Below are 27,785 nucleotides of genomic sequence, written 5' to 3'. Positions count from 1 at the left end.
ATGACTTGTTTGAGACAGCCAGTTATTAGAAAGGTCATGCAAACATGTCCTTCAGTATCCCTAAAACCTCAATTGTCATGGGGGTAAAGTAAGGTTAAAACCTGTCTACTATATATATTAGCAGTTTTTTTCAAAACACCAAATATATGGTAGGAGAATAACATATGTGAAACTAGGTAATAAAGTGCTATATAACAGTTAGTTATATTGCATGTTGTATTATTCCCATACTGAGTCATATGTTAATATTAATGGCTGAGATCATTTGCAGAACTTTAAACCACCATAATTCTAGAAAGTCAATTACATACTATTACCATTGCCATATGAATGACAAAATTTGCCAATAGAAAGAATAATTGATCCTAGCAGTATTAGACTACACATTTTGTATCTACAGCTCTTAATTTAGAAACACTTTATACCCAGAGCCATTTTTATTTTTAAAATGCTATAAAATAAACACTAAATTTTTCATAAACTCATGCTGGGAGATAATAACACCTACAGTTTCCAAACTATTCCAGAAGGTGGCTTGAGAATAGTACTTTAAACTTTTGAATGATGAATGGAAGAAACAAAGAAAGCCCACAGACCATACTCTCTATTTAGGATGATGGAAACTACGTTGTTAATGACCCAGGACCAAATTATCAAACTTGCAGTTTGATAAATTCTCTCTCCTTCCCACAATAAGTGAAGACCTGTCATTCGTCACTGAAAACTACTGATTTTCTGGATTTTTAAGATAATATGATATTGTGCAATTCACTGTTACTTGCCCCACTGTTACGCCTCTTAATGTGTATATGAGTGTGTGTGTGTGTGTGTGTGTGTGTGTGTGTGTGTGTGTGTGTGTTAAGGGGCCAATGCAACAGTGACAGGTTGATAATTAGTTCAAGGGAAAAAAAGAGTAGGAATAAATGTGTGTGAGTATACATTAAATAGAGGTATGCTCAATAATTCACTTAATAGTAGTGTCTGGAGAAAGTCTAAGAATCTGATCAAAAGGAAGAAATGTTATGATTATAATGTATCAAATCTTTATGATAAATAAACAAAGAAGAGAAAGTTGGGGAAAATTGATCAGGATTCAAACATGAGCATTGAAATAATGTCTCTAAGTTATAATCAATCAGTCTATCAATCAATAAAATTTTAAAACCAACTAAGAATATGCCAGCATGATCAGCCAATGAGAGTTACTGGTTATGATCATGTTCTTAGAATTAATCCAGTCTAAGTTTTATTTCTAGTTCTAACAAATAAAAATTTATTAGAGAAATTATAACACTGGATCATTTTGAATTTCAACTATTTGTTTTATTTCAGAGCCATTGGATATGTCCCTACTACATTAATTTATCCAGTTTTAACTTTCTTTTTGCTCTCAATCTGTATTTGCTACTGGGCGGTGATAGCAGTGTATCCTTTGGTAGTTTATCAAGTTGAACTTCAGGTCACCCACTATTCAGGAACCAGGAGTTCAGTGGTTTTCATCCTGCGAAGATTAGGAACATCCTAAAGAAATAACTGATTATTTTTTTCTGCCAATCTCTAAAAAAGGTGTCAGTCTCCCGATAGCATTTCCCCTTTTATAGGTCAGACGGTCGATTTTGTTTTATTTTGTCTTCACATATGGTACTTCTCCTTGGTAATAACCTTAAAAAGCTTCTATATATTTTAATGTTTTTAAGAGGCTTCTCAGTGCAGCTGATCCATGTTATATTACTCTGTGTCTGAAAAATGGATTAATTTTTAAAATGTTAGAAGTAATTTGAAGTTAATCTCTCAAAAGATTTTTAAGTTACTTGCATTATTTTCATGTCTATTTATTTTCAATTTACTAGTAAATAATTTATCCTTAATAGAGTTTATTCAGTTACTTGGCTACATCAGGGACACCCATATACAAAGTCATAACCCCAGATGGGCATTGTAAATATGAAAATAGAACCTGTGACCCAGAGGTAAGTAAAAGAAACTCTCTTTTCTTTAACTTCCATACAGAATACTACTACATTTCACCTCGCAGTTGTAGGAGTCATCCTGAAATAGAGACCCTGTATAGTGAGAGGGATCACTGTGGAGAAGGGGAGAGTGGGTTAGGAGTTAGCAGGAGAACACTGAAAATGGGGCGGCGGGGCGGGGGGGAATAGAAAGAAAGCTCTATTATTTCCTGATCTCATGATCTCATTTGTCTTATCATATACCCAAGAAGCAGGTATTGTCAACAACCTCGCTAATAAATGTGAAACTAAAGGGGGTGAAGAAGGATGAACATAGGATGGAAAATGAGAGATAATTTTCAGAGCTCATTAAAGGATTCTATAAAGTGATGTGATTGAAAATAGGAATAACAGCAGAAGCTCATGGAAAAAGGACAACTGGGGGTGGGGGTGGGAGTGGGGGTACACAAAACAAAAGGCAGGGCGGGTGTTATCTTGCGATAGTATTTAATATTCTATTATCCATGTTGTTTTCTGAGTGCAGGTTTTTAACACAACTGAAATGTCCAGAGCTTGCCCTGGTGCTCAGTGTAACTTTGCTTTCTATGGTGGAAACGGCCTGTACTATCGATACATCTCTACCTTCCAGATATTCAATCTGTTTGTCTTTCTCTGGCTGATAAACTTTGTCATTGCATTGGGTCAGTGTGCCCTTGCTGGTGCCTTTGCTTCTTATTACTGGGCCTTGAGAAAACCCGATGACATCCCACCATATCCACTTTTTACTGCGTTTGGACGAGCCATACGGTGAGCCCCACGTCTATTTTCCAAGTTATGTTTAATGTGCTTATAATTCAGTCTTGTGCTTATCATTCAAGTGGTAAGGTACAAGTGAGCTCAAAAGTATGATTCAAGATTCATGGATGTTCATTGGCTCTGTCTGTTTTTATAAGCCACAGCTTTATACTCCCTGTCCAGGCCACTATTCTTATTCTTCTAAAAATAATAGGTTACTTAGAGATTAGAGGTAGGGGAGGAAACCATATTAAAGATTAAGGATTAACTTGGCTCTGTCTCTCCATTGTTCAGATCAAACATCCTATATTATGCTGACAGGCTATTGGTATTATTTTTGTAGATAAAGGGCAAAATATATATGTATGTTTTAAAACTCTAAACCTTTACCAATCTGAATAGGAGAGTGTAAGAAGTGCTTTCCTATCAGTTCCCCTGCACATCCCTTTTTCCTATAAAAATTGTTTAAGTAACATCCTTTTAGTTAATAGTAAAGATATCCTAACTTTTATTCTCATTTTATCTTTGCCCAGATATCACACAGGATCTCTAGCATTTGGTTCCTTACTTATTGCATTAATTCAAATGTTTAGGATAGCCCTAGAATACTTGGACAAACGTATTAAAGGTAAGATACCAGAATTCATCTTTTCTCAGACTTTCTGACTTCTTTGAGGAGCATAGATTGGGCAGGTGGTTGCAGGAAACATGATGTCTGTCACTAGGGTAATAAGGATGGAGGTGGTCAGATCGGGGATATGTTTGGAAGGAAAAGCCAACAGAACTTGCTAAAGGGTTGGGTATGGGGGATCGGAGCAGTAGTGAAGAAAAGGGAGAAAAAGCATGTGATGCTGTTTACTAAGATGTCAAAAACCAAGAAAAGCAAATTCAAAGAGATTAAAAATTGTGTTTGTGACATGCTAATATTGAAAAGCATGCTGGAGTTGTCAGGCAGTTTCAAGTCTAGAGCTCAGGACAGGTTGGGCTTAAAATATAAATGTGGGAGTCATTGGCATAAATCTTCATACATGACACATATAACTTATAAACATACAAATTCTGTTTATAATGCACTTTGAAAAATTATTAACAGCCCAAACAATCTTGAAATAGAACAACAAATTTGGAATGTTTACATTTCCAAATTTATTAATACAAAACTACAGTCATCAAAACAGTGTGGCATTGGCATAAGGACAGACATATGGATGTGGACTGGACTAGAGAGCTCCCAAATAAATCCTCACATATAAGCCCATTCAATGGGGAAAGGACAGCTTTTCTCAACTACTATTACTAGTAAAACTGAGTATCTATATGCAAAAGAATTAATTTGGACCCTTACCTTACATCATATAAAAAATATTTCAATCCTTGTTGGTATGGCTCAGGGGTTGAGCATCAACCCATGAACCAGAGGTCACTGCTGGATTCCTGGTCGGGGCACATGCACAGGTTGTGGGCTCGATCCCCAATGGGAGCATGCAGGAGGCTGATTGATGTTTCTGTCTTGTCGATGTTCCTATCTCTGTCCCTCTCCCTTCCTCTCTCTCTAAAATCAGTAAAAACATATTTTAAAAATATATTTCAAAATTGATCATAAAAGCTAAAAGTATAAGGTGGAGGCAAAGTATAAGGGGGGCATCAGTAATAGAGTCAATGATTTAAAAGTGATTAAAAACTCTTAGAAAAGAGCAAAGGAAGAAATCTTTATGACATTAAATTTAGTGATTTTCTTATATATGACAACAAAAGAAAAACAAATTAGACTTCATCAAAATAATAAAGAACGCATCTAGGGCACTTTCAAGAGAGTGGATAATCCACAGAATGGGAGAAAATATTTGCAAATCATATACTTAGCCACCAATATTTAGAATATCTAAAGAACTTCTACAACTCAACAATACACCCAATTCAACATGGGCAAAGGATTTTTTTAATTATATAAAACTTGCTGAGCTTTACTGAGATATAATTCAGCAATAAAATTGTAATATGTTTAAAGTGTACAACATGATGATTTGGTATACATAAACATTGTAAAAGGATTCCCACATTCAAGATAATAAAGACATCCATCACCTCACCTCACATATTTACCTTTTTTCTTTTTTGGTAAAAACATTTAAGTTCTATTTTCTTAGCAAATTTTAACTGTTTGCCATGTCATACATTAGACCCTTCGACCTTTATTCATCTTATTACTGAGAGTTTGCACCCTTTTACCACCCTCTTCCTATTTTCCTCTACCACTCATCCTGCAGAACCACCATTCTTTTCTGTTTGTATGAGCTCAACTTTCTTTTTTATTCCACATGTAAGTGATACCATGCATATTTGTCTTTTTCTATCTGGTTTATTTTACTTAGCATAATGCCCTTCACATCCGTGTCTGTTGTTGCAAAAGTGGGATTTCCTTCTTTTTTAAAGCTGAATAATATTCCACTGTGTACCATATTTCCTTTATCCACTAATGCATCAAATGATATGTTTCCATATATTAGATATTGAAATAATGCTACAGAGAACATGGGAGTACAGATACCTCTTTGAGATAGTGACTTCATTTCCTTCAGATATATATACAGAAGTGGAATTGCTAGGTCATGTGGTCATTCTATTTTTAATTTCTAGAGGAACTCCATACTGTTTTCCATAGTGGATACACCAATTTACATTCCACTAACAGTGTACAGGTTACCCTTTCCTCCAAGTCCCCACCAACACTTATTTTTTCTCTTTTTGCCAGTAGACATCCTAACAGGTGTGTGGTAGATATCTCAGTGAGGTTTTGATTTTCATTTCTCACATGATTAGTAATATTGACTACCTTTCCATTTACCTATTGGCCTTTTGTATATCTTCTTTGGAAAAATGTCTATTCAGGTCTTTTGCCCATTTTCTTAAATTGGGTTATTTGGGGTTTTTTTGCTATTGAGTTCTTTATATATTTTGGACATAACCCCTTATCATATATGTAGTTTCCAGTTTTTCCCCCATTCCATAGGTTGCCTTTTCATTTTATTGATGGTTTTCTTTGCTGTGCATAACTTAATTGGATGTAATCCCATTTGTTTATTTTTGCTTTTGTTGACTTTGCTTTTGGTGTCATGTTCAAAACATCATTGCCAATACTATTCATTGTCAAAGAACTTAGCCCTATGTTTTTTAGAAGTTTATGGTTTCAGAATTACTTTCAAGTTTTTAATCCATTTTGAGTTGATTATTATGTATGGTGTAAGATAACGGTCCAATTTTATTCTTTCGTGTGTGGATATCTACTTTTCCTAACACCATTTATTGAAGATGCCATCATTTCTGCATTGTATGTTCTTCGCTCCTTTGTCAAAAATTAATTGACCATATATGCATGAATTTATTTCTGTTCTCTCCGTTCCATTCATCTATGGGTTAATTTTTGTATCACTACCACGCTGTTTTGATTACTATTGTTTGAAATCAATAAGTATAATGCCTTCAGCTTTGTTCTTCTTTCTCAATTGCTTTGATTATTCAAACTCTTCTGTAGTTTCATACAAATTTTAGAATTTTTTTTCTATTTCTGTGAAAAATACTATTGGAATTTTGATAGGGATTGCATTGAACTTGTGGATTGCTTTGGGCACTATAAACATTTTAACAATGCTAATTCTTCTAATTCATGAACATGGAATATTTGTTATTTATTTGTGCCTTCTTCAATTTCTTTCATTAATAGTTTACAGTTTTGATGCACAGGTCTTTTGCCTCCTTGTTTAAATTTCTTCTACATATTTATTGTTTTTGATGAAATTGTCAAGGAAATTGTTTTTTTTAATTTCTCTTTCTAATAGTTGTTAATGTATGGAAATGTAGCTGATCTTTGTATATTGATTTTGTTTTCTGAAACTTTACTGAATTTGTTTATGTTCTAATAGCTTTTTGGTGGAGACAGTAGGTTTTTTTTTTTAATATATAATGTCATGTGATCTGCAAATAAAGGCAAGTTTACTTCTTTCTTTCTGATCTCCATGCTGTTTGTTTATTTATTCATTTATTTATTTATTTATTTATTTATTTATTTATTTATTTATTTTACTTGACTAATTGTTCTGGCTAGGTTTTCCAGTACTCTGTTGAATATAAGGGGAGAGAGTAGGTATCTCTGTCTTATTCCTAATCTTAGAAGGAAAGCTTTCAGCTTTTCACCTTTGAGTGTGATGTTAGATGTGAGCTTGTCATATATGGCCTTGATTATGTTGAGACCAGTTAGTTTGTTAATATTTTGTCAAGGAATTGTGCATTTATATTTGTCAGGGATATTGGCCTGCAATTTTCTTTTCTTGTGTCCTTGTCTGGCTTTGGTATCGGTATAATGCTAGCCTCACAAAATGAGTTTGGAAATGTTCCCTGTACTTCTATTTTTGGAAGAGTTTGAGAAGGGTTGCTGTTAATTCTTCTTTAAAAGTTTGATAAGATTCATGAGTGAAGCCGTCTAATTCTTTTCTTTGTTGGGAGGTTTTTGATTTCTGATTCAAATTAAATTTTCTATTTCATTATGATTCAGTCTTGGTAGGTTACATGTTTCTAGAAAGTTGTGTCTTCTAGGTTATCTAATCTGTTGATGTATAATTATTCATAGATGTCTCATAATTTTTTATATTTCTGTGGTATTAGTTGTAATGTCTCCACGTTCATTTTTGTATTTGTCTTTTCTCTTCTTTTCTTAATTAGTCTAGCTAAAGGTTTGTCAATTTTGTTTATCTTTTCAAAAAACCAGCTGTTCCCTTCACTGATCTTCCCTGTTGTCTTTTTATTTTCTATTTCATTTATTTATACTTTGGTCTTTACTACTTCCTTTCTTCTACTAACTTTGTGTTTAATTTGTTCTTCTTTTTCTAGTTTCTAGAAGTGTAAAGTTAGATTGTTTGAGATCAGACTTTTCCTTAACACAGGTATTTATTGCTATGAACTTCCCTCTAAAACTACTTTGGTGTGTTGTATTTCCATCTTCATTTGTCTCAAGATACTCCTTGATTTTTTTTTTTATCTATTAATTGTTCAGTAGCATGTTGTGTAATCTCCACACATTGGTGAATATTCCATTTTTTTTCTTGTTTCATACCACTGTGGTCAGAAAAGATAGTTTATACAATTTTAGTCTTTTTATATTTATTAAGACCTGTTTTGTGGCCTAACATTATCTATTCTGGAGAATATTTCATGTGTGCTTGAGGTGAATGTATATTCAGCTGTGGTAGGATAGAATGTAATGTAAATGTCTATTAAATTCTTCTGGTGTAACATGTAATTTAAGTCTAATGTTTTATTTTTGACTTTCTGTCTGGATTGCTCTATCCATTATTGAAAGTGGAGTATTGAAATCCCCTACTATCATTATATTGCTGTTTATTTCTCCCTTCATAACAGTTTATGTTTGCTTTATGTATTTAGGTTGCAGTCTTGATCCCCAGTAGGGGGAGTGCAGGAGGCAGCCAATCAATTATTTCCTCTCATTATTGATGTTTCTATCTCTCTCTCCCTTCCTCTCTGAAATAAATGTATATATATATATATATATATATATATATATATATATATATATAGTCAATTTCTGGAAATTTATCTTGTTATTGTTTGTTTGCAATGTATTTCCTTGTTTCTTTATTTTTTCTTGACTCTATTTTGGTTAATGTGCATTAAATGAAAAAGCCACCTCTCCCCTTATGTCAGACTGGTCTCATATAGGAGATGAACGCTATCAATTAGCCTAGCTCAAGCTTCTGGTTCTCTTAAAACTGTAATTGTCCTAGCCACCATGGTTATTCTTGGTGGCTCCCAAGACCTGTAGGTGTCTCAAAGGGGAGGATCACAGGCAAAACCTAGATGCAGGCTGATTAGAAGCCAGATGTTCAGACAGCAGCTGGGAAAGTATGCAGTTTAGCACCTTTCAAGGAGAAACTGGGAAGTGGGTGTTTTTGCCTGCTCCCTCTGCACAGAGAGGATGTATAGCCATGGTGGTGGGTGTGGGAAGGGTGCTCTTGCACCTTTTAAAAACTGCTTCTTTGTTTGCTATAGTCCTAAGGAGTCATGAATGCAAGACCTGTTGGCTAAAAGGGCCAGAAGAACTGGGAACCAGCCCTCAGGCAGCAGCCTCAAATGCTGTGGCACCAGGCATGTGTACAAGCAACTTCCAAAGAGATGTTGGTGACCGAGTGTTATAAATGCAGTGAGATAGAGACAGAAGGTGGTGGAAGTGCCTACCAGCTTCCACAGGCTCCATGGAGGATCGTAGTTAGCTCCTAGATGCATGCAAATTAGAAAGCCAGAACCTTGGGTTGCAGGTTATAAAGTATGCAGTCAGACCCCTTCCTTAGAAAGACAGAAATATAGGTGTTTTTGCCTGAACTCTGTGTGCTATGCCCTGAGCAGATAGCTACAGTGAGTACTAGCACATGTGCCTATTAAAAACCGCCTCTTTGTTCCTATGGGACTTGTCCACACAAGCCTGTTGGCTTTCAGAGCTATGTGTTTTAAGGACCTGTCCCTTGGGTGGGAGCCTCAAAAGTTGGAATTCTAGATGTGCTGTCCAAACCCTTCACTCCTCAGGAGAAGCTGAGAATTGGATATATCATCCCAATTGTACAGTATTGTGCAGAGAGTGGAGTCTATAGGGTGGTGTGCCTCAGCCTTTTCTACCCATTTTAGTGTGGGGGTTTTCTTGGTTATCTGATGTGTGTGTCACTGAGCTAGTCTTTGGTTTTCTCTCAGAGGAGATTACTCCATGTATAGCTGTACACTCAGTGTATCCGTGGAAGGAGGGAAGTTCAGTTCTGTATCATCATCTTGGTCTCACACAAAGAATTGGCACATACATTGCTCCAAACAAGATTATGCAAGTAGTTACTAAACACATAAAAAGAGGCTCAATATTAATCATTTTGAAAATGCAAGTCAAAACCATAATGAGGTACCACTTCACATCCATTAGAATGGCTACTGTTAAAAAATGGAATATAACAAGTGTTTGTAGGATGAAGATAAATTGGAAATGTTGATTGCTGGTGGAAATGTAAAATGGTGTAACCACCACAGAAAACTGTGTGGCAATTCCTCAAAAATTAAAAATAGGATTTCCAGCTTATCAGCAATTCCACTTCTAGATATATATATATATACTCAAAAGAATTGAACGCAGTGGCTCAAATAGATACTTGAACAGCAATACTCATAGCAGCATTATTCACAATAGCCAATAGGTAGAAACAACCCAATTTCATCAACAGATAAAGGATAAAGAAAATGTAATGTACCCATACAATGGAATGTTATCCAGCTCAAAAAAAGAATGAAATGATGAACCTTAGAAACTTTATGTCAAGTGATATGAGGTATAGAAGAAACAAATTCATACAGACACAAAGTACAATAGAGGTAACCAGGACTGGGAGAAGGGGAGAGCGAGGAGTTATTTTTAGTGGATATAGAGTTTCTATTTGATATGATGACAAGTTCTGGAAATAGATAGTGATGGTTGCACAACATTGTGAATGTACTTAATGCTATTGAATTGTACATTTAAAAATAGCTAAAATGGTAAATTTTGTATATATTTTATTGCAACTTAAAAAATGTAAAGCCATTGAAAAATTTTTAATTTATTTTTTGACTCAGAGAGTTTAGTTGCAAACCATTAATAGATGTAAATATCTCCTCATAGATAACCAGAACAACATTGCCAAATTTCTACAACACTGCCTGAAATGCTGTTTCTGGTGCTTGGAAAAAGTGGTAAAGTTTTTGAACAGAAATGCCTATGTTATGGTAAGTAGATTATTTTTTATTTACTAAACTTCTTTGCAAACACAAACCCTATGTCTACATTTCCATCTCTAAAGCACTTTTAGATCATGCAGTTGAATTTATCACATCCTATCTAATAAAAGAATAATATGCAAATTGACTGTCACTCCAACACACAAGATGGCCACCCCCATGTGGTCAAAGATGGCTGCCCTCATGTGGAGGCCGGCAGGGGAGGGCATTTAGGGGCAACCAGGCCAGCAGGGTAGGGCAGTTAGGCGTCGATCAGGCTGGCAGAGGAGTGGTTAGGGAGTGATCAGGCTGGCAGGCAGAAGTGGTTAGGGGCAATCAGGCAGGCAGGCAGGCGAGCAGTTTGGGAGCCAACAATTCTGGATTGTGAGAGGGATGTCCCCGATTGGAGAGGGTTCAGGCTGGGCTGAGGGACACACACCCCTCCCCCCGTGTACGAATTTCATGCACCAGGTCTCTAGTCTATATATATAAAAGCCTAAGTGATCGAAAGACCAAAAGATGTGCACTGACCACCAGGGGGCAGACGCTCAATGCAAGAGCTGCCCCCTGGTGGTAAGTGCATTCCCACAACCAACCTCCTGTTCTGGCCAACCTCCCGTGGTCCCTCCCCTGGCTGGCCCTGATCAGCCCCAATCAGGACTGGGCGAGACAGCCCCGATTAGCCCTGATCACCAGCCAGGCTGAGGAACCCCAGCTGTGCACAAATTCATGCACTGGGCCTCTAGTGTGGATATAAGAATTTGTGAATCAGCTGCCTATGTGATTCAGGGCTATGATTTCCTAGTTGAGATAGAAATTAGCTGCACTTCATTATCGCTTTCAACATCTTTTTGGAGAGGAAAAATATTTATCTTGGAAATTTTAAAATGTGCTAGATTGAAAATGATTTTGTGTGTCTTTGAGACAGTTTATTGAGAAGAAAGCTTAGTCTATGTTTCACTCTGAGAAGAAAAGATCTTTCTAATTTGTGATTTATATATTTTAAAGGAAGGGTCTGTTCCTTTTTTGTGTGAATCTTATGTTGAGATATGTGGAAATGCCTAACTAAATTTGTTTCTTATTTCCTGGGGAATATGGAGGCTTCTAAAGAAATTTTTAAATATAGAGAATTGAAAAATAAAATTCTTTTAAAATTTAGCAACTACAGTCTAATGACACTTGCTTATTATCACAGTGACACAGGGTCTTCAGCAATGTCTCAAACAGTCATGGAGATTCAAGTAGTCATTAATATACTTTCAGTGGGAATGTTGTATTGAGGCTTCTCATCAGTAAATCAAGTGTATTGAAAGGCACTGGGCTTCTGAGAGTAATTTTTTTTGTTGTTAATCCTTATCCAAGGATATTTTTCCATTGATTTTTAGAGAGAGTAGAAAGGAGGGGGAGAGACAGAGAGAGAGAAACATCAATGTGAGAAAGACACATTGATTGCCTCCTGCACACCACAACCAGGGCCGAGGATCAAGCCTGCAACCAAAGTACATACCCTTGACCGGAATTGAACCTGGGACCCTTCAGTCCAGGGGCCAATGTTCTATCCACTGAACCAAACCAGTGAGGGCTCTGAGAGTAATTTTTAATATGATCTCTACAACATTTAACCCATTCAGCAATAAACCCCAGCCAAACGCTTCAAAGACAGAAACCATTTCCTGAGATTTGAGAAAAGATTTGAGAAACTGTTTGAAGTTGTCTAATCCCCATAGGGTTGAATGGGATATATAGCATCTGAAGCAGACCTTATTGTCAACAATACTGAGAGTTGTGCAGAGTTGAGGACACACAGTTCCCATGCCTCCCACAAATCCAAATGTTGGAAAGAGAAATGAGTGTACATGGCTGTATGGCTGACAGAGAATTTATTCATTTTCCTGTTATTGGATTGTCTCTTGGTCTTGTCAGGATTACTGACTCCAGAATAATAACTGTCTTCCTCAGATTGCAATATATGGCAAGAACTTCTGCAGGTCTGCAAGAGATGCTTTCGATCTGCTGATAAGAAATATTTTAAAGTAAGTAATCAGGTTGAACATTGCAATCGATTTGCTGAACCTTGAGCATCACATACTTCACATGTTGTTATTAAAGTGTTGGCAGTCATCTTAAACATGAATATTGTCTTTTAATTTGATAGATTTAAATCTTCTCTGTCACATCAATCATTTATTTTTATATCTTAGAATTGTTTCTGCCATCACTCACCGATGTCTTTATACCCATTGTCATTTATTTAGTTTTATTCCCTCTTTTTAAGAAATCCCTCACATGGACATTATCATCATGTCTCTGACCATTTCCCTCTCCCGAAATTGATAGTCTGAGTGAACAAAATCAGAGAATCAAAGCAGCATCCTTTGGATTCAGGATGTCTAGGCCATGAGTTAGGTAGGGAGGCTGACACCACCAATAGCGCCCAACAGCCCTACCATGTCATCTTCTGTTTACTTCATTAAGAATGAGTCAGGAATTCATCCCAGAACTTCAATTCTTGCATTTAACAAATGCCAAACTTACAGCAAATACGCATCAAAATGAACTAATGAATTATTTATTCTCATAAATTTCAAGTAATGCATGTAAACACAAAAAAAACCACTTTGTTTTTTCTGATTCTTAGAGTTGCAGTTATGGATAAAGTTACAGACTTTGTACTTGTCCTGGGGAAAATACTAGTTTCTGGGTGTATAGGTAAGTAATAATAATAAAAAGTTTATAAGGTGCTTAGAGAAACTACTATAAAAAGTTATATTCCTTTGCAAATGCATAATATATATGTTCTGCTTTTTCATTGTAGGTGTCCTGGCCTTTTTACTCTTCACACAGAGAATCTCAATAATTATAGAAGGACCAACATCTTTAAATTACTACTGGGTACCTTTGCTGGTAAGAGCTGGTGTCTTAGTCCAGGTGCTGTAACAAAATAGCATAGACTGGGTGGCTTAAACAACAGGAACTTATTTTTCACATACTGAAGGCAGAGAAGTCCAAGGTCAAGGTGCCCACATGTTAGTTTCCTGATGATGGCTCTCTTCCTGGTTTGCTAAGGGAAACCTCCTTGCTCCATCCTAACATGGTGGAGAGAGATAGTATCTCTCCTGACTCCTCTTATAAGGGCGCTAATCTTATTCAAGAGGGCTCCACCCTTACAACTGAATTACCTCTCAAATGCTCCACCTCCAAATACCATCACATTGGAGATTAAGTTTCAACATATGAATTTTGAGGAAACACAATTTATTCCATAGTAACTAAGTAATATTGACTCTGGTTTATCAGAAATAGAAAAAAAAGAACAAAAAGGAATAAGAGAGATAATGATAACTAACATTATCAGGCTTACTTTGTGCGAAGCCTGCTTCAAAGGTTGGGTTCCTTGGAAATAAACTCTGAGACAGAGGATTGCATGTGAGAGGTCTATTAGGAAGTGTTCTCCTGAGATACACTTTTAAGGAAGTGAGGAGGGCAGTCCTGGCAAAGGAAGGAGCTGACCCAAGTTGCAGTTATAGCTGAGGCCTTAGGCATAATTACGGGAATTTCTGACAAAGGGACTGAGCTTTTATATGCTGCCTGAGGCAGCCGCTGCCCAAGAATTGCCCCTGGGTGAGGCTGTAGCCTTGGCTGAGGCAGTTCTCTGCAAGGAGGGCAATTTGTACTGAAGGAAGCAGCCTACATTACCCAAAACTGGGGGGCAGATGTGCAGCTGGAGGGGACCTGGGTGGAGTCCTCTGGCATCTATTACAATATATTAACTCACTCAGTTCATGTATTATAAATACTATTATTATTCACATTCTCCCCTCTCCCACCAACACTATTATAGAGGAGGCACAGACAGGTTAAGTAACGTGTTAAAGAAACACCTGAGCTGTGATTCAAGCCTAAGCAGTGTGTGCTCTTAACTCCTATGCTTTACTGCCTCCGTGCACAGAATCCTAAATATGGGATATATTTGGTAGGCATCGGGGATAGTGGTAAGAAAATGGGCAGGTGATCTAGTACATTTTGTTTAAATCCCAGTACATAGCACTCAGAAACATTATCATTGAATATTTTCTGGTCTCTATATTGGAATCTTCCTCAACACAGCACTTCCAAGCTCTCTCATGGTGACTTTCATTAAAGCTGCATTATTGTTCTTCTAGATGAGTTAATGACATCAACATTCTCTCCTTTACTCATTTACAGACAATCATTGCTGGATCTTACCTAGTTGCACACGGGTTCTTCAGCGTCTATGCAATGTGTATTGATACAATTTTCATCTGCTTCTGTAAGTTTTCAGAATATGTGTTTCCCCCCTTCAGTGGATAACCAAGAGATGAGATTAAGATCCATGCCCATAGCTGGCTTGTAGGTTTGCTATGACCTGGCTGCAATCACAAATCTGTTTATTTGGAATGAGACATTGTTGAGTGGATGCTCTTGAAACCTTAATGGCTGAGAGAATGGAGTTTGCAAAGCACAGAAGAGTCAGCTACTGAAATGAACCACAGGCTTCATGGCATGGTGTTAGCATGAAATGGTGGTTTTATTTCCTAATGTTTTAAAATTTATAATAATGATTGGCTTCTGTGGTGCTTTATTAACAGAACTGAAGACATGACTGGGCTCTGGAAACTCTTTGAGGAGAGCCTTTATAGATTCTGATAAGCCAAGCTGGCAATGGTTTCAAAGACACATAGGGACCAGTTCACATTAGGTAACACAGTGACAAATGGGGAGGATTCATAGAGGAGCATGTCCAGGAAATGGCTAGATCAATTCTGATGCTTAGAGTTAAAATACGTGCTTCTTTAGAGCTTTCATCACTGACTTACTGACTGTGCCTCTGTGTGACATGTATAAGATGCATACACGAAATGGATATGTTTTCTATTAGTATTTCATCTTAAAAGTCCTGGAGAACCTAGAGCCCATCAGGAGCTTGATCTGGCTCTCACCTTCAACCTAGAGCAAGGAGGGTCAGCAGGTGAGAGCAGAACTCATTAGCCCTACAGCTAGACCCTCTGAGAGATTATTTCTCTGGCACATTGCTCTTAAAAAAAGTAGAGAAAACATTCTATAGCAGGGCATTACTGAGTGATCCACTCCCCTTGTGTAAAATTAAATTTGTTTTTAATAAAAACCATAAGTATCAACTTCATGCTGGGATCAGGAGAGAAGATAATAACCTCATGGAGAAATAGTCAAGGCAAATCTCCTATAAAATGGTTTGACCTTTTTTTGTTTTGGTTTTCTTTCTGAACATTTAAAAATCAATTTCCAGTAACCGGACAAAGAAGTCAGGGGGACTTTGTGTACTATTAGCTCTTCCTCTGGCTGTAAATGGAATTGGAATGTTTAATATTTTCCTAGTACCCCAGTGGTTTGTTAGGAAAAACCACCTGAACAAATCTCTCATACCTGAGCTGGAATGAGAAACGTGGGGTAAGGTAGTGCCTAAGACAGAGTAGAGAACTCTCAAATGTTCCAAGATCTCTTTTTTCATCTCAGACACTAAACATGGGGACAATTCTGGGACTCTCACTGGGATAGTGCCTGTTCTTGTAACTAAAAATGTTTCTCAAAATATGTCTCAGGAAATGTCTAGAACCTACTCCTTTCCAGTCTTTGGAAGCTTTGGCAAATCTTATGCATTTTAATTTTTACAGTGGATTTTAAATTTAAGCAGTGAGAAATGTTTTCTACCCTTTTATATTAATAATTGCTAGCTTCTTGAAAACTGGGTGTACTTTTAGCTTTATTCAATATGTTGTGTGTTGAACATGAATTGTTTCCTTTCAGGGACTCTCACGTTTGATAATAAAGAACAAGGGAAGCAAGTTGGTTTCCCTTCACTTCCCAGCTGTTACCATGGGCAACATCTTACTTTGGCAAACATTCTTCTTACATGATACTCGAAGCCAAATTATGACTGTGTAGAGCTGTACCTTTTATTTTTTATATATCTTGTTATACCTAATATCTTGACTGCCAGTAAAACTGGTGTTATAAAAAATGTGAACCATTTGCAAACACTTCATTTACAGAAACATGACATTTTTTTTAACATTACAGGGCACTGAGAATTTTGATCCCAGGGTGGGAAAAAAGAATAGTTGTAGATGATTATTAAAATGATCCATACCAAGCTTCCTACCAATACCTCAAGGGTGATGACAGCAACATATGATATGTGATATATGGTACAGAAATATGATTAAGGAAGAAAGAACAAAAATTTTCTGTGTCTCTCATGTTTCCTCCTTAGATTTTCATGTTATTTGTGAGGAAAATCACTGTGAGGTTTAATGCAGAAATATACTAAACAAGCAATCCACCATTCCTAAAAAACTCTGATGGAAAATAATTTAGATTTATTCCACAAACTATCATCATATGGTTTTGTATACTATTATTTATCCTTTATGTTATAATAAATAAAGGCTATAAATAAATATTTTACAATGTATTAGTCAAAACCTAGAATCAAATTGCATTTATATATTTATTGATAGATATTATCTGCTGTGAATTGTATGTACTTTCAGGAAACCTAATTCTCAGCTTCATTCTGGTACTTCCCCCCAACCACCCAACAGTGAACACCCCATCTCTTTATTATAAGCCTAGGCAAAGCAGCAAGGTAAATGCATTTATTATAGAAGTTAGAAAACACTAGTATTCGCTTTTAACTATAATCTGAGACAGGCTGCTAGGATTTAGGACAGGATGCCTTAGAGAAGTAAGTGTCAGAAGGTTGGGTCCTCACCTCATTCTGATTGCCCGAGAGCTTTTTTATTTTTTAAAATATATTTTTATTGATTTCAGAGAGGAAGGGAGAGGGAGAGAGATAGAAACATCAATGAGAGAGAATCATTGATTGGCTGCCTCCTGCAGGCCCCCTACTGGGGATCAAGCCACAACCTAGGCATGTGCCCTGACCTGGAACGGAACCATGACCTCCTGGTTCATAGGACCACGCTCAATCACTGAGCCACTGTGACTGGGCGCCTGAGAGCTTTCAACTTTAGGAGGATGATTTTACATCTCTGGATCTCAGTTTCTTCATGTATAACATTAGGGTTTGGACTACCATTAAAAGTGGCTTGGAATTTTGAAATTCAATTATTGTTCTACATTTATCACAGGAATAATGCACTTTTTATTCAGCTTTATCTCAGAGGATGTGGCAGTTAAGCTTTCTGAAAGAAGCAGCCACAGAATTTAAAGATAATGCTTTTGAAAGGACATGAAAGATTTTGTTTACTTTGAAACCATCAGCATCCCTCCGAGGGAGTGGGTGGGGCTTAGGGAGTCTCAGCGCTTCCTGACAGAGGCTGACGCTTGCTTCTTACCGTACTTTGTCCAGCTCCCAACTGAACTGCCCTCTTTTGTCTTGTATTTGACTTTCTAACGCTGATTTCTCTGATTTTTCCCTGTTCGACTCTCCACTTTATAAAAATGCGTATAATTGTTCCGCTGCTGCTTGCTGCTTTTGCCTACTTTGGCTGCTGCATATCCAGGTGAAGATCTGGAAAGAAATGATGGATCTACAGAAAAACCCTACTTCATAGCCCCTACCCTGCACGGCATTCTGAACAAGAGGCACCTCGTCCCCCAGAAGCAGAAAGAGTAGAAAAGCTCCAAACAGTGCCGCTCACTTTTAAGCAGTTTTGTAAATCCGGTCATTTGTAATTAGAAAATGATGCTTTTGAGTCACGTAGAATTTCTGTGCTGGTTTCTAAAAAAGCCAGAACCTGGTACCACCTGAGGTTCCGGGCCTTGGATCACAGTAGCCTCTGTGAACCAGGATACGTTGTGGACTGACTATGGTCCCTGCTGAAGGGCAGTAAATGGCATACTTTGTTCTTTTTAAGTCTATTGCCGAATGTGTTTTAAAAGCTTTTATAGCTCGGCGTGCTGTTTCTCATTGCAGCACTTTAATAGCCTTTCTTGTGATACATGTATATTTGTAAAGGATATTCAGGCAATTCTTGAAAGTGCTATAAATGTATAATGGATTAGCCATAAAAAGATTGATTTATAGTTAACCAGCATATGGTACTGAATTTGTAAATATGGTGCTATGGTCATATTTGTACTGTTCAAGCTAGTGGACAACTCTCTAAACTGTGATTAAACTCGTATTAATGGTTCCCTAGGAAGTATATTTCAGTGGGTGATTCAAGTTCATAATAAACATGTATATGTTAATGTTATACAGGTTCCATAGAGAGCGTTACTAGGTAAAAATTACTGTGGGACCTGCACAGCCCGCTTTGTTTTAGTGATACTGCATTTATAGTGAAGTTGAATCTGAGTTCTGGAATGTTCATTTTTAATGAACCTCTGGCCACCATAAAAGTATTCTAAACAAAACTGAAATGGCCACATAACTTACTGTCTTTTGTCTCAACCTAAAGAGAGACAAATTCCTATTTTCCTATTCCTACCATGTAAAAAATTGGTATGGATTTGTTTCAGAAGAAGTGATTATATCTTTTCATGAGTATACCTGTTTTCTAGATTAAAGAGATTGGCTTTGTTCTACAAAAGGTTTGATTTTATCCCAACTTTCAGTGAGGAAAGAGAAAAGTCATTTCGGATTTTCCTCTAAGAAAATATGCTATTAGTCCTCTAGAGCTGCCTCATCGGGCACCTTTTTAAGAGGACATACTGTGGGTTAGAAAAGCTGTCCCTTGAGGCCTAAGGAGGAAAGTTACTGCCATATCCCACCTCTGCTGGCAGGCCAGTTTCTGGCAGCCGTGCCTGAGTCTTTTGCATGGCAGAGCAAAGCATGAATCAGACATTCATGCACTTTGCTTATCCATCCTGTGTGCAAGTGCATATGATACAACTAACAGTGTAAAAATGTACCCCCAAAGGAGCATTGAATCAAGTTGTATCCTTTTGGCTTTTATACTAAGCTTGTATAGAAGGATTATTTATGCATTGACAGAAAAGAACACGTTGATCTAACCTTTTTATCTGATTACGATCCATGTATCCGAGAGATCCAGAATTGTATCATTGTGTTACAGACTAATATAAATACTAATTTATGAAATGATCCTAAAATGTGGAAACCTACACTTAGACTGACTTCATGTCAGTAACAGCAAGAAGCCAATGAATAGGGAAGATATTCAAAATATTGACCTTTGCAATGGCTTAGTTTGAGATTATTGTAGTCAAAAGTGTCACTTGGCTTCACAGCTCGATAAGGGGCTTTCTTCACACTCATTCTTCTTGAAGTATAATTCAGAGAAGAGTGACAAGCTGTCTTCCTTGATGGTATTTATTATTTTATTATTCAACAATACATGGGTTACAACATCTAGTAACGTAGTTACCTCTGTCTTAAATGTTAAAAATTATAAGGATTAAGCCCACTTCAGGAGTAGTCAAAAAGTTCATAATGATGAAACAAGACAATTTTTAATTTTTGTATGTATCAGAATCACTGACAACTTGTTATATAGATGCTTGTGCCTCACCCTAAGAGATTCTGATATATTGTGCTTGGGTGTGGGGCATCTTGTGATTATTATGAAGTTTTCTAGTTGATTCTGATGCACGTAAAAGTTTGAAAATCACTTGAATAAAATATAAATCAACGTGTGAGAAGCTAGTTGCCTACTTTCTCCTTATGAAAATAGTTGTTCTAAGAGTTAGAATATTGAGAGGCAAAGGGGATTAATTTGGAAACTTCTAAAAATGGTAGATTTTTCTATATTTTAGATTCACAGTGCTAGATGGGCCCCCTGTATTATATGTTTAACATTATATCTACTGATTAGGCCAGAAAATTGTCTAGAGTAAAAGTTTTTACTGAACTATATGGAGGTACATTCTAAACTTGGCTATTAAGGGAATGCCATTTGATTCAATATTTCTAAATAATTTATTTAAAACTTAAGTTTTAGCTATATTATAGGCTTAATACTAGTCAGAAAAATATTCTCCATTAATAACTTCTTTGTGTAATTTAAATATATTAGGGTAAAAATGAGCATTGTTTTTGAGGAAAAAATTTAGAAGTCACTTTTGTACAAAGAAAACTAATTGAAAAACAATATTTCTCAAAATTTGCAATTTAAGGATTGGAACTATTCTAAAATTTATCAATCTTATTTCTTAAAACTATACTATCTGAATTGTTTCTGGCCAAACAAAATAAATTTTGAAAAAATGTGGTCATTTAGAAATCACATTGAGAACATAGTACTTTTTAGGAATTTGAAGGTGAATTTAGATAATCCTGGTGAATCATTTAGGTTTTTTGTCATTAAGTTTGCTGTCCAAAAGAAGGTAAACGTGATTTCCTCAGTCATGCAGCTGAGAGGCATAGACTATTGGCAGAACCTCACCTGGTACACAGAATGAGGTAATATCTTACCGACATAATAACAAGGGCTGATTGTTTTCTCATAGTTATGTTTACGATAATGTTGATGCCAGACTATGTTGTTTAAAAAAACACACACACCACAAATACATTTTTGAACTGTGGTTAAGCAAGAATGCAGCAGATGGCGCTGTTACTTCTCTTACAGTTTTGCTTTGATATTTACTCTGTGCCATTCTTCCTCCTAGTGGAAGATTTAGAAAGAAACGATGGTTCTACTGAAAAACCCTATTACATGAATCGCTCTCTGATGAAGATTATGAAGGTGAAAAGTACACCAACTTCGACGCAGTAGAGGTGCAGACTGATCATCTGCAGCGGTGTGTACCCTTTTCCTCATCTGCTGTGTCTGATTCACAAGCGCTCTGTGTTTGGAACACTGTATTCACGACCTTGTTGGCTCTTATATGCATGTTTTATACCAAAGCTTATACTGTAATATGTGAAGCCATCAGAAGTCGCAAGGGAATTGTTAATAACATGGAACATTTTTATACTGAGACCTTTTGTTTTGTAATTCATTTTTTAAATAGAGCGGCTTGGATGTTTTCGAAAATACTAGTGACTGTGTTAATATTCTTTTAAATATTAGATTGAAAAATGATACATGGTTTAAATTGAGAGCTCCTAATGTATATTTTTAAAATCACAACTAAAAGACTTCTGCAGGGAAAATTGGTAAACAAAGCAAAACAGAAAATTGTAAAGTTTTCCCCACTCCTGCTTGGCAGTAAATGGGGAAAGACTGCCCGGCTCCAGATTTTGCTCAAAGTGTAGAATGTTTCCTATTAAACAAATTGCCAACCATCCAGCCTTTACTACTTCGTCCTCTCTGACAAAGTGCCTTACTGGCTGTTTAATATTACCCAGCTTTTGTGGGCAAGTTTACAAACATTGTTTAAAAACAAAACAAAACACCTGCAATGTTTAGTGATTAAAACAAGTCTTCTTGCATTTGTTTTCCTCTTAGCTCACTGGTTGGAAACCATTTGTCATTTCAGTGTGTTTAATATCCTCGCTCTACAGAGTGCATTGCAGCATAAACAAAGCCCTTTGCGCCTAGTGGACATTCATGAATGTGTACTACACGCAAGAAAAAAATCTGAAAGGACACTTGTTGTGTTTCTTTTTTTACTAAAAGTGAGAAGTTTAAAAATGTAATCTTTTTTATGGTAGATCTTTGAAAATACAGTAGGTATGACAATGTTTTACACAAACTAAAAAGGGAAACTTTGAGAAATTATAAAGGAAAACTTTACCCCAAGAAAGGGTGCTCACAGATGTCATGTATTGAATAGCTCCTTTTTAAATAATTGTTTATTACTGTCAAGGAGTGTTCTATGTATGTAATTTTATTTTTAAACTTTTGATATGAAATAATCAGTTTGCTTATAATATATTCATTTTTATTGTGCTAATGTAAATAGGAGCATAATTTCTAATTCAATTTTAAATGACTTTCCTAGTACTCTTAACTTGAAAGAAAATGAATGCTGTTTGTTATAGAAAGAATCCATAAAGCATTCACCGTAAAGGGATGTCAGTCTCACATGATAATTTGTGAAAGTTTTGAGAATCAACAGTAAGTTACTATCAGTTTATCTATGATCACAGGTGTTTAAATGTAACTTTAGATAATCTTTTATGCCAAAAACAAACTCACATGAGCACGTGACAGTCTGAGCTCTATAATCAATGGGTTTCTGCTATGCAGAAATATTAGGACCATGTTGTCTAAATATCTTTGATAATGAAAATATTTAATATTTAATGAAATTTGTTGTTACTCATTGTTTGAGATCTATTTGTTTTTTTCTTCTAATAAAGATTTAGATAAGAAAAAACTGCCTGCCTTCTTATTTCTTTAAGCTAGAAAAGAAAAAAAGCTTTAGTTTTTAAAACCCACTACACTATGACAGGAAATACCTAGTTTTTTTAAAATATCTAAATTTATTATTATTTTTAAAAACTCAATTTTTATCTAGCTGTGCATTGATTGCCAACTCAAATAATTGAAAAATAATAATTTATACAAAATAAATAAAGCTAAATGGATAAGTGATGGATTTTTTTAATCCAATGGCTGAAATTAGTTGGTTGGTCTTTGTTTTAATTTGCCACAGGTTTACTCAGGCCCTCATTTGGTTTTTCCAACATTCATAAGAAGTAAATCTCATCATTTTAAAGACAGGGATCAATTTCAAGAACCTAAAAAATGTGAACACTAATTAATGATAGTTTTCCAAGGTAAGATTAAATGTCCCAATCATTGGTTAATCTTAAGCTAAAAATTTTCTTAGGTCCAGACATACCTTAATAAATGTATGAGTCTATTTTTAAATTGAATTATATATTAAATATTCAAAGTAAATTTTCTTTAAAATTTAATAGGTTTTTAAAATAAAAACATAAAACAATGTCCATGCTATTTCCAGTGTTCTTTTAAAATGTCCTAACTTTAATAAGATGCTAGCTAATATAGCTAACGATTCCTTTCTGCTTAAAATAAAAATATAGTTTGGTATTCAGAAGAAATTCAAGTTCTGCTTTAAATCTTAATAACTCTTAGTTTTAGATCATAAAGCCACTGACTATACTTGTAAATAAATTGTTTGAAACTGGACTCTGATTTGATTTTTCTATGTTTCCAGAAAGCTTAAAAAGAGTTTGTGAATCCACACAGTGGAATCACACTATGAAAGGTTCTGTGGGACCATCAGGCATAATCTGTTTAAACTCATATTGGAAAACAGGCTCTGCGCAACAATTCCTTATTTTCCTTTTACTACAAAGCTGACCAGCACTCATTCCAATGTATGTTCTTTCACTTTTACAAGTGGTGCCTCAGGAAATTGCTCTTGGACTCTAACCAGGCATAGTAATTATCTCCAGTATTATCTGGTTCTGGACTGGGGAACATGCTTTATGAATCAGTCTTTGTTGGCATAAGATATGGGACAAAACTGAACTAAAATCATTATTGCAGACCATGGTATATGGAATGGTATCCTGACATTTTTTTCCAGTTTCTTGCAAGTTATCCTGCGATGTTTGCAAAGTTTTTTAAAAATACAACTCTATGATTATAAGAATAAAATTCAATAAAAAGAACTATCTGACCAATATAGCAGGAATAAATTACTTTTCCAAAGATACTTTCCATGTACCATGTTTTCAGTCTTGGGGCTTAAGTGGGTATTGAAGATCTCTCTCAGGACCTAGCTCAGTTCCTTCTGGTCCTCAGTGAATCTGTCATCACCCAGAAAACAATGCCAACACCCATGAAAAACAATGTGAAACCATGTATACTAATAAATGCCTAGGTGGCGTCATGCCCTCGCATGTGATGTCGTCACAAGATGGCTGCCACAAGATGGCCATGCACACAGCAGAGGCGGGGCCTGGCCACTGCTCCACGCGGTGAGGCCTGTGGGTCCCAGTGTCACTGCTGCCTCGCGTGAAGGAGGCGGGTCCCGGCGGAGGAGGCAGGTCGTGGCAGGGGAGGGCAGTTGTGGGTGATCAGGCTGGCAGGCAGAAGTGGTTAGGGGCAATCAGGCAGGCAGGCAGGCAGGTGAGCGGTTAGGAGCCAGCAGTCCTGGATTGTGAGAGGGATGTCTGACTGCTGTTTTAGGCCTGATCCCGCAGGGCCTAAACTGGCAGTCAGACATTCCCCGAGGGGTCCCAGATTGGAGAGGGTGCAGGCCGAGCTGAAGGACATCCCCTGTGCATGAATTTCGTGCACCAGACCTCTAGCCCTATATAATAAAAGCGTAATATGATAAGTGTCCGACCAATCGGTCAACTATTCGGTCCACTGCTCGACCAGTCACTACGATGTGCACTGACCACCAGGGGGCAGATGCTCCAACCAGTAGGTTAGCTTGCTGCTGGGGTCCAGCCAATCGGGACTGGGCAAGAGGGCCAGACATGCCCTGGAGCCCTCCCGCGGTCCCTCCCTGGCCAGTCAGCCCCAATGGGCCCCAACTGGGGCCAGCAGACCAACTTCCTGTGGTCCCTCCCTGGCCGGCTGGCCCAATGGACCCCAATCAGGGCCGGCCGCCCAACCTCCCATGGTCCCTCCCCGGCTGGCTGGCCGCCATTGGCCCTGATTGGGATTGGGTGAGATGGCCCAAATCGGCCCTGATTGCTGGCCAGGTGGAGGGACCCCACCAGTGCATGAATTCATGCACCAGATCTCTAGTTCATTTATGAAAACTCAGTACCACCTTATGCAAGGCTTGGACATAGGGATGATGTCACAGTGATGGACCTTCTTAAAATTTATCAGGACATATTGAACCTCCCTCTCCTCCATTTACGACTTTCTAATTGCTTGGAATGAAATAATATGGAATCTGGCTGTATTTTCTCTAAGGGTTTCTGTGCTGCTAAGCATGGGGGCAATGTGACACATTTCACAGCAATCAATTCAAGTTTACTATTTGAAGTGACTAGCTTTTTTTTTTTTTTTAAAGCCTTGAGTCTTTGTTCCAGTTCTTTATAGATACTGTACGATTGAGAATAGCTTAAGTAAGTGGAGAAAACTACCTTCTGCCCTTCTACTGCTGGCCCCCAAACATGGGCATCTTCATATTTTGGGCTTTTGCTGTTAAAAAGCAATGTGTTAATAAGGGTGGGAGAAACTTATCAAACAAAAAGATGTTTCCAATTTACATATCAATTAAAGTGAGTCTGGACTTGATTCGTTGGGAGATTAACCTTGAAATCTCCACGTTCTTCCAGCCAGATGGATGTATGTTGCTACATGTGTGTCTGCAGGGCACAGAAAGGAGAAAATGAAGGTAAGATATTGGGGAAGCAGTGGAGTCCAAGAAGAAACAGAAAAAAAGCTAAGAGCCTATTTTTTTAAATCTTTAGCGGGATCCAAGAGGTCAACATTACAGAAATTAGGGTGCCTTCTGAAAGCACTTCATTAATCTATAGAAAAAGAAACTCAAGAGCAGATGAGAAGCCAGTAATTAAACAAAAATATTTTTCCTTTTTTTGGTAAACAGCATTGTAGCAGACTACGTTGCAATGAAATTAATCACATAGATGTATTTAGCCCAAACAAACGAAAAAGAATGGTGCCCCAACATGATTTATGATTAAGGAATTTAAAAACATCTGCCTTTTTTTCTCATTCCTTTTGCATGAAAGCCAAAACTTTGCTGTCATGATGAGCTGGTGTATTTCTCTCTTTTTCCTCTCAACTCTAAGACAGATTGGACTCCCTTTCGAACTCTCTCACTTCCTCTACTCCAATTCAGTCTCTTCCTTTATCTTATTTTCCCTGGCCTATAAGAAACTGATGCTCTGATAAGATCTTTGTTTGTTTTTATTTTATCTTTATTGAATTTATTGGGGTGACATTGGTTAATAAAATTATATAAATTTCAGGTATACAGTTCTGTAATATATCATCTGTATATTGTATTGCATGTTCACCACCCCAAATCAAGTCCCCTTCCATCACCATTTATTCCCCCTTTACACTCTTCTACCTCCTCCTATTCCCCTTTTCCCTCTGGTAATCACCATACTGTTGTCTTTAGCTATGAGTTTTGGGATTTTTGCTTAATCCCTTCACCTTTTTCACCCATCTCCCCAGTCCTCTTCCCCTCTGACAGCTGTCAGTCTGTTCTCTGTAATTATGAGTCTGTCTTTATTTTATTTGTTAGTTTATTTTATTCATTAAATTTCACATATAAGTGAAATCATATGGCAGTGGTCTTTCTTCACTTAGCATAATACTCTCCTGGTCCATCCATGCTGTCCCAAAAGGTAAGATTTCCTTCTATTTTTATGACCGAGTAGCAGTCCATTGTGTAAACATACCACTGCGTTTTATACACTCATCTACTAACGGGCACTTGGGCTGCCTCCAACTTTTGGCGACTGTAAATAATGCTGCAATGGGTTCTGATTTCTGGATATTTATTTTGTATCCTGCTACTTTACTAAACTCATTTATTAATTCTAGTACTTTTTTTGGTGGAATCTCCATCTCTATACAGTATTAATCTCATCTGTTCTGTGGAGATCTTTGGAAGGAAATGGAAATGGTAAAGAAAAAGGAAGAATGGAAACGACTTCAACTAGCAGCCTGAGTTGTATGGCAGTTGTGGGTATGAGTTCTGAGCAACACTAAGGCATCAGAAAAGGCAAATGACAGAGCCCAGCAGTGAAGACTAGTTGCTACTGAGATGGGCTTTAGAAGCAGAACAATCAGCTTCGATTCCAAATCACCCTGTTATTGTAAGACCTGGGGAAGGTGTTTAATTGTTCAGAGGCTCTCTTAGCTGAAAATGGAAACTAACCCCCTCCTTGCAGGTGAACTTAAAAAAAAATTTTTTTTATATGCTCCTTGCACAATTTGTCCTTGTTGTTTTGCATACGTTAATTTTGGGCATGTTAATTGCTCAGGAACTGGTTTTCCTAAGTGTGGGCCATTATAAAATAGTCATTCTCAAATGGGACTTAATAGAACGAAAGCAGAAAGTAAACCACAAGCAGGGAGCACCCTGGATGGGCCTCCATCGGCCTTAGAGTCCTGCGCCTGCAGTGTGTGGGCTGCCTGGGTGCAGATGTGCAAATGCGTGTGTGTGAGGATGGTGGGTGCTGTGTGTCCAGCACGCAGGAGGGTACATGAGTACCCTCCCATCTATTGCTACTACCCCAGAAACACTAAATACAGTCATTTATCTCTTTATAAGAAGCTTAGCCAGATACCAAAATTCCCTTAATATTAAAAACAGAAATAAGAGCTGATCTCAAATGTTCTGCTATATATTCCCAAACCACGGGGCACCCTCACTAGGTCTTTAGCGTGG

General features: G+C 37.0%; 1 protein-coding gene across 1 annotated transcript in view; it reads left to right on the top strand.

The window, feature by feature from the left end:
• SLC44A5 (solute carrier family 44 member 5) overlaps positions 1-22,787 on the top strand; it is a 333,802-nt gene extending 311,015 nt beyond the window's left edge. Inside the window, exons 14-23 of the mRNA XM_080658185.1 lie at positions 1,333-1,425; positions 1,883-1,970; positions 2,494-2,756; positions 3,278-3,372; positions 10,447-10,550; positions 12,501-12,574; positions 13,180-13,250; positions 13,357-13,445; positions 14,748-14,832; positions 21,141-22,787. Coding sequence (XP_080514311.1) covers positions 1,333-1,425; positions 1,883-1,970; positions 2,494-2,756; positions 3,278-3,372; positions 10,447-10,550; positions 12,501-12,574; positions 13,180-13,250; positions 13,357-13,445; positions 14,748-14,832; positions 21,141-21,247 — 1,069 coding nt within the window. The 3' untranslated portion in view covers positions 21,248-22,787. The remainder of the gene's footprint in view (positions 1-1,332; positions 1,426-1,882; positions 1,971-2,493; positions 2,757-3,277; positions 3,373-10,446; positions 10,551-12,500; positions 12,575-13,179; positions 13,251-13,356; positions 13,446-14,747; positions 14,833-21,140) is intronic.
• Positions 22,788-27,785: the final 4,998 nt, after the last annotated feature.

Source organism: Plecotus auritus (genome assembly GCF_963455305.1).
Source record: "Plecotus auritus genome assembly, chromosome: 2".
In the NCBI taxonomy this organism is placed as follows: Eukaryota; Metazoa; Chordata; class Mammalia; order Chiroptera; family Vespertilionidae; genus Plecotus; species Plecotus auritus.
Note: the sequence above shows the minus strand (reverse complement) of the source record. Positions and strands in the feature narration are given on the sequence as shown.